Genomic DNA, 7,881 nt, shown 5'->3' with positions numbered 1-7,881 from the left:
TGATGTAAAGTTTTTTTAACTACTTTTATTGAAAATAATTAAAATTTGTTGATTTTTTAAAAACATACTACTAAAAATGTTTACTAGACAATTTCTGTAGAACACCTTCAGGTACTCTTAATTGATTAATACTTAATTTGACAAATAGTAGTCTTTATAATATTGACAATCGATTCTTTTATAAATTAAAATAGCAATATTTAATTAATCAATTTTTCACTTCATTTAATTGCTCAATTAATTAATTATTTTTTGGCCTGTTTTTTTGTGAACTTATAAGCAATTAATATATAATGCAAAATAATATTTCACACGATTTTTATTTAATTAGTAAAAAATATCAGTCAACCTTCTAGGAGTTCAATTAATACATTCAATTCAATTAATGCAATTAAAATTATTAAATAAAAATAAACAATTATATTTTATGGTTTCCATAATCTTAATAATCCATCTTCACTGTATGTACAAATTAGATTTTGATGGGGGTGATGAGCAATACCAATTACATCTTTTTCGTGAATCTAAAATAAAAAATATTTCCCAAAAACTTTTATAGAAACTATCAAACGATATATTTACATTCAAGGTTCTCTCTAATTTCCCAGATGTTGTTGAAAAACAGTACAAAACCATATCTTCTCCTATACAATAGATCCAATCACCCCTGGGGGATACAGAAGAACAAACAAAGTCACCACCTTCTCTTTTTCCACTAGCAAAAGACCTCACAATCTAAATATAAACGAGAATGGAGAAAATAATTTTCTACTAGAAAACAATTCGTGTTTGTACCTGTCCTTGTAAGTTCATTATGACCACAGTATTGCTTCGATTGCAAATAACAAAATGCTCAGGATTTTTTGGGAAATTGTGTATATTATTTACAGGAATGTCGCTGGCCCCTAAAGCCTTAAAAGTGCTAATACATTCGGTCGTTTTAATACTCCAAACCTTAACAGTACCGTCAGAAGATGCACTAGATGAACAACAACTTAATTAGCAATTTATTTTCAAGAAAATTCGTAGCTTTACCTTAAAATATTATGACCATCTTGTGTAAAAACCACCTCATTTACAAAAGAACTGTGCCCCCTAAATTCTTTAAGAACTTTACCAGATTTTAGGCCATGCATTCTAAAAGAAAACAAATTGAGATGAACCATTTGAAGTATTATTTTTTAAAATTAACTGTTACCTAATCATACAGTCAAAAGAAGAACTTAAAACTTGACTGTTATCCCTTGAAAATTGTAGACAAGTAATGCCTTTGGTATGAGCTTTTTCAATTTTACGAAGACATTGACCTGTGCTTATTCTCCAAACTTTAATTCTTCCCTGTTGAGAACCTGTTACTAACATTTCACTGTCCCTTGAAAATGCCATGCACAGAACTGCATGTTCCATCATCATAAAATTATCCTTAAAAGAATTACCTTTTTAATATCCCTGAAAATTCTGTGACAACAGTAATATACCTGTGCCTGGTACTTCAAATCCTTTCTTACTTTACCAGTGGTAAAGTTCCATACCTCTATAATACCATCAACACTTCCAGTTACCAAATATTGTCCATCAGGAGAAAATCTGGCACATTCCACATGAGATTTCTGACCAAACTTAATCTGTTTTGCCATTTGTGTTGGGTACTGTTCATCTTCTTGTTCCCTAATAGCAGCCTTTCCTCTGAACAAATCAATTGTAGTACCTAAATCACCCTTAAGTAGATAAATCTCAATAAATAAAATGATTCTCCTTAAAATAACCTGGGGGCAATAGTCCTTGATGTTGTTGCCATTTGAGAGCCTGTCCAAGAAGAGCTAACAACCTTGAGGAGGGTACCACAGATACTTCTCCTGATAATGCATGGGAAATAGCAGCCCTACGTTTTTCCTTACTACTACCATCAGGATAAGCTTCACGTGGATCAAAGTATGATCTAGCCAATAAATTCTCTACAATGTAATAATAACAAACCATAAAAACTTGAGGAATACACAACAAAGCAAAAGTTACCTAGATGTATGTAACGTTCAGGTTCATTTTGTTTTAACATAATCATAGGATCAGTTTGTCTGAGGAGAGACCTAGCTGCCCCTAATTCCCTCAGCTCTATAAGCTCCAAAACAATCTAAAAAGCAAAACACCTTTGTATACAGTCAATGGTCTGCATATTTAGTTTTTATTGCTTACTTGCTCATATAAATCTATTAACTTTTTATCTGGCAGTTTAAGAGACTGAATAACTTTCAAAACAGTGTCCCAGTGGCCATTATTTATGTCATTGCAAAAGCCATCTACACTATCTACCGTGTTCAGTGATACTCCAGTTTCCTCCTTAACAAACATTAAATAAATTATATCAGAGCATGACAGACAAATAGTAAATTACCTGGAGAGTCTGTAAAGTCCTTATTAGATTTGACTCTTTTAAATATTGCTGTATGAGACGAATCACACTGAAAAAATTGTAGTCAAGAAATTAATTGAAAAATAAAAAACTAATGATAACAACTTACTCTGCAGACTCTATTTCGATGGACATTTTTAATCGAAGTTTAAAAAGGCAGTAAAATGAATAATTTTACATTTAAATATTTAGCAACAAATTATAACCCTAATTAAAGTACACCCTACTAATCATTTACTAACCTAAAGTTAGCTCTAAAACTATTAGAAAGTATGCAGCAGGATGAACACAGGAGCAAAAAGTGTTGCCGAATTCAAATTTCAAATATTTATAGGTTACGTTAAACTTATTTTGAGCGTCAATTTTTAATTTTGATAATGAATTCAAATACGTTAAATGATTTTTTCTCTGATAGTATTTTAAATAATGTTTGTTTAAGTGGATCCTCAATTAAAGAAAAGATAACAAACTATATAATATCCTTTTCATGTTTTTTAAATTGTAAGTGACTTAGTAGCTGTTATTCAAGTTATTTCCTTAATGTTTTTACGTCCCATTGCAATGTGAAGGCTTATCAGAAAGACTGTCTGGTTTAAAATTAATAACTAATGAGCTTTTACCAGTACTAGCAGAGGAAAACTTGTCTGATGTTTTCGAGCATGTAATGCCCTGTTCGAATTCAATTATGGGTTTGGTAGAGGACTTGTATCTTTTTTGAACACTTCTGTTAAATAATTTTCATTTACAGCTATTAGACAGAGTGGTAGATCTTGTAAATTCTGAAAATCATAAAGACTCTGGGTGCACTTTGCAAAATATTAGGGAATATTTAAAGGTACAAATATAAATTAGTAATTCTCTTTTTGTACTTGTTTCTCTCAAAATATAATTGTTTCAGATGGCTTTAGAAGTAACTCAGAATATTTATAACATATTAGAGTATATAAATAAAAATAAAGTGAATGTTCTAACTGTTTTAAAAGATTTACCAAAGAACGTATTTGAAATTGTATTGAAAATCTTTGCTCATTGCAAGGAAAGGTAAATACATAGTAATTGCAACTTTATTTTACATTACTTTTGAAATAATTGTTTTTTATAATTCCAGCAAAAATATTTACAAGAATTATTTTGATTCATTGGGTGAAATAATAAATTTGTTTAAGCAAGGGCAAGAAGTAAACTCAAAATTGATATCATTACTGGAAAAGCAATTAGTATTTAATAATTTAAGTTCTGAAGATGAAAAAACATTGGAAAAAGGTAAATAATAAAGATATTTGAAAATGGGACCATCATAAGATTTTAAAGTTATTTAACAAAATCTGTTTTAGTTATCAAGTTATTAGGGGAAATAGGAGAAACTGTGTCAGGGATGAATGCAAAAGCAACCCTGCAAACATGGAAAGCCTACATAAATTTATTACAGAAACATTTAGATAATGCAGAAGAGTGTAATGTGTCAATATCTCAACCTTTACATTTTTTTGCTAATGAAGTTAAGACTAATATTAATTTGATATTAGAGTTGATTTCAAATGTAAAGAATTCAGAAAAGTTTGTGTTTTATATAATTAATACTCTTATCTTTAGGAACCTGATGCAACAAATTTACAGCAAACTCTGAAGATTACAAGCTTTTTAGTAAAAATTGCTTGCAAAATCTGCACTTTTCAAAAGAATAAAAATTCATATGTGCAAATAATAAGTTTCTTATCTACAATTTATTGGTATTCTTTTTTAACATAAATAATTTCATGTTTACTATTAATTTATATTTTTCTGATTCAGTTTTAGTCCATCTTATATTGAATATAAAAATTATCCAGAAAATGTTATAAATTTACTAAATACTTCTGTGTTTGAACTTTGTGATAGTTTGTGTCGAGAACTTTTTAAAGACAACAAATTTCATGAGGTAAATATATTATTAGTTACCTAAATAGTTCTTGCTCCCAAATTATTTTCCTTTTTATTAGATTCTACAGGATGTCCAAAATTCAAAACGATTTATTAACGACGATATTAAAGGCTATGTAGTTTTAATATTTTTTATATTGGACCTTATTCAGAACTTGAATACTAAAAGCGAGGTGAAAACTTCATCATTTAATTTGCATAAATATATTCAACTTTCATTTACTCTTGTGGATAATGGTAATAAGTCTCAAAAAGATATTTATTTTAATTTAATTTTAATTGTGGTGTGGATTTGCGTTTTAGAGGACGACGTGTTTTTTGAAGATTTGTTAATTTATTCAAAATTTCCTGATATAAATAATTTGTACGATGTTCTGGTATTAAAGTGTGCACTTTTATTTAATTGTATGACCGTCGATGAGGTAAATAAGTCTGAAAATATTCTCTTGAGCGAAATTTTGTCCCAAAACGTGGGGCATGCATTAATGGCTACTGATGTATGGATTAGCGTAATTAGGTATTTATTTTTCATACTTCAGTGTTATTTATTTCAATTAATTGATGTTTTGTTGCAGTTTCAGCTTACCTGAAAATAGCTATGGTTTGTTATGCAATTTAGTGGAGAAAAGTTTTGAGCTGTTCTCTGTAACTTTTTGCGAAAGACCTGAATCTGTTCTTTTGGGAAATTTTCTTTCCCGAATCTTTTCAGAATTGCCAGTTAATTATAAAACGAAATTTGTTGAAAAATATTCTCCTCACGATAAAGCCTTTTTGTGGAAATATATTAAACTTTCAAATATACCTCAATCATCAAATATAATCGATTGCCTATTAAGGAAGTTTTTGGAAAATTCAAAAATGTTGTATTCAAAGAATATATCACAACAGGAGTTTGCTTATTTGGTAATTAATACAATTATAAAAATTAAAATAAGATTGCGGACAATCGATTTTTTTATGTAGTGTGATGTTTGCGATACTTTGTCAACAGCTACGTTTGAAGAAACCTCTGTGGACATAAATTTTGTTAAAAATGAGCTGATTAAGTTGTGGGCAATTAATACAAATGACGAAGAAATTGTTAGCTTTCCATGTTTTCCAGTATTTATAGAAAAGTTGTCTAAAATAACCAGCCAGTTAGTTCCCATATTAAATTGCGAAGATATATTAAAGGTACATAATGATACTTAAGTAGCAGTTCTTTATTATTCTTTTTGTTTCAGATTATTCAAAAAATGAATGCTTTATTAAGTTTGGGATTTGACATACTGTTATTTATTCTTGATTTTATTGTCTTCCTTTCGTCAGTAAATTTTGAAAAAAATTGCAACCAAATAGTTTCAGAAATAGTAAATATTTTTATCAAAGGCTTAACGTCTCAAAATCCACTTATAGCACAAGAAAGTCTAGAACATTTTGAAGAATTCTTTCGGAATACTCCTCACAAACAACAAGTTTATCATTTCTTAAGTAAAAATGAAATTTCATTCAAAAAAGTAAAAGATTACCTGCAACGAATTAATTTAGTGACAGATCCAACGCAATTGAAAGAGTGTTTTGAGAGAATAAAAAATAATAATTTTGTTCATATTTGTTTAAAATGGCCGGAAGTTGCGGTTTCAAAGAATAAAAAATTAAAATCTGATTCTGAGGATGAAGTAGTCGCAGTGGTGGAACGAATAAAAAAAGATGTGGGCCTTTTACGAAATCTTCAACGTTCTCAAAGTTTTTCAGACGAGACAGTCGCCAATATTGCACGAATATCCGACGAATTGCAGGAAGTATTCAGATAATTAAATAATTTTTTAGGAAAACTTGTCTGATGTTTTCGANCTCAAGTCCTTTTAATTTGAATTTATAAGACCCCGGTATCGTAACGACCCCATTTGTCAAGTCAGAGACGATTCTCGCAACGGTGGTTACTAATGCGCCCGATCGGGTCTCAATCCCTGGAGCAAATTTTCGAGAACAAGGGATAGGGTCGCCGCGGATTGTGTCTTTTTGTTGTTCCCTCTCGACGATCTACGGGGACGTATTCTGCGGCTATTTTCCGGCTTAGTTCACCCTTAATTCCAAGGCTTCTAAATTTAGAAAGTGTTGTACAACTTGATCTTATTCCCTCTGGTGTCTCATTTCTTCCAGCCACTTGTTCGACTGGGAAGTCAAAGATAACACAATTACAAGTTTGCAAAATCGGTCAAACAATAATTAACGAAGCAAATACAACATAGATATTTAATGATAAATTTCTCAGGCTTATGCTAAATTCATTTCTCTTTATACTTCATGACAAAAAAAAATTCTATTGAAACTATCGCGGGCTTCCAAATATTTGGTTCCCATCAGCACACGCCGACAAAACACGAGCCTGATGCTATTAAAATTGTAATATTTGCTGTATGTTGGGTTGTCTATATATTATAATAGAAATTGTAGTTTAATTTATTGTAAAAACAGTAATATATTACACATCTAACTGCATCTACATGGTAAAAATATGATTTAAAGATGAAAATTCATCAATCTACTTCAACAAGACAAAATTATTGCTCAATTATAAGTTTTATTTTAATTTCCCGGCGCCTCCACCAAAATTTTTAGTAAACTTTTTTAATAATTACTGATAACGGTTGTATATCTTCGTGAATTTCTTATTTTCGTCATTAAAACAATAGAATACAATAAAAATTAACCAAATCCTCATAATCAGTAATCAATATTTATTGGCAGCTTCAAATAAGAGGCTAACAGTTTTAAACCTAATTTTGTGAGAGGATGTCTTATAAAATACTACTAACTGATTATTTCCATATAATATTTTGTGGTTTATTCAAGGATGATATTAAGTTTCAAATAAAAAACGATTTTCCTTAGAAAAGTCGTTTTCTAGTTTTTTTGCTGTTACATTAGAGTTGTGTAACATTTGCTGTATGCTGGGTTGTCTGTATGTTACATATTGTAGTTTAATTGTAAAAAAAATATTAATGAGCATTCTTAACTGCGCTAACATAAATAAATTAGAATTTAAAGATGATAATTCGTCAATTTACTTGAATGAAACATAAAGTACAGCTTAATTATGTTTTACTTTAAATTGTCCCGGCGCCTCCACCAAAAGTTTCACTAAAATTTTTTTTATTATTACTGATAATGTTTGTATATCTTCGCGAATTTCTTATTTTCGGCATTAAACTAATAGTTTACAATAAAAATTAATTAAACCCTCATAATTTGTAACTAAATATTTATTAGCAGCTCTAAATAAAAGTCTAAGGATTTTGAACCTAATTTTACAATAAGATGTCTTCAAAAATATTAGTAATTGATTAATTATTGCCAAATAACATTTTGTGGACTGTTCGAGGATGGTATTAGGTTTCACGTAGAAACACTTTTTTCTTGAGAAAAATTGTTTTCTAGTTTTCTCTGCAGTTAGGTTAGAGCTGTGTAACATTTGGTGTATGTTAGGTTAGGTTAGGTTAGGTTAGGTTAGGTTAGGTTAGCTTAGCTTAGATTGCGCTGGATTGACTTGGATTGTATTATGTTTTATC

At 29.6% G+C, this 7,881-nt stretch overlaps 2 protein-coding genes across 2 annotated transcripts; one reads left to right on the top strand and one right to left on the bottom strand.

The window, feature by feature from the left end:
• Nucleotides 1-301: 301 nt before the first annotated feature.
• On the bottom strand, nt 302-2,668 carry LOC108734689 (WD40 repeat-containing protein SMU1). The gene is made up of 11 exons (XM_018466338.2): nt 2,520-2,668; nt 2,393-2,459; nt 2,194-2,337; nt 2,017-2,131; nt 1,767-1,955; nt 1,479-1,708; nt 1,199-1,422; nt 1,036-1,137; nt 796-979; nt 583-735; nt 302-524 (listed from the first exon to the last, which is right to left on the bottom strand). The coding sequence occupies exons 1-11, from the start codon at nt 2,543-2,545 to the stop codon at nt 426-428; spliced, it is 1,533 nt and encodes a 510-aa protein (XP_018321840.1). The 5' UTR covers nt 2,546-2,668; the 3' UTR covers nt 302-425.
• An 83-nt stretch (nt 2,669-2,751) lies between these two features.
• LOC108734747 lies at nt 2,752-5,406 on the top strand. The gene is made up of 12 exons (XM_018466410.1): nt 2,752-2,886; nt 2,961-3,104; nt 3,159-3,245; nt 3,309-3,451; nt 3,519-3,673; nt 3,745-3,950; nt 4,004-4,140; nt 4,202-4,328; nt 4,390-4,567; nt 4,634-4,847; nt 4,906-5,233; nt 5,322-5,406. The coding sequence occupies exons 1-12, from the start codon at nt 2,788-2,790 to the stop codon at nt 5,349-5,351; spliced, it is 1,848 nt and encodes a 615-aa protein (XP_018321912.1). The 5' UTR covers nt 2,752-2,787; the 3' UTR covers nt 5,352-5,406.
• The last annotated feature ends 2,475 nt before the right edge of the window (nt 5,407-7,881 follow it).

This window comes from Agrilus planipennis, unplaced genomic scaffold (genome assembly GCF_000699045.2).
Source record: "Agrilus planipennis isolate EAB-ADULT unplaced genomic scaffold, Apla_2.0 scaffold66, whole genome shotgun sequence".
In the NCBI taxonomy this organism is placed as follows: Eukaryota; Metazoa; Arthropoda; class Insecta; order Coleoptera; family Buprestidae; genus Agrilus; species Agrilus planipennis.
This window is presented reverse-complemented; position numbering and strand designations above follow the sequence as displayed.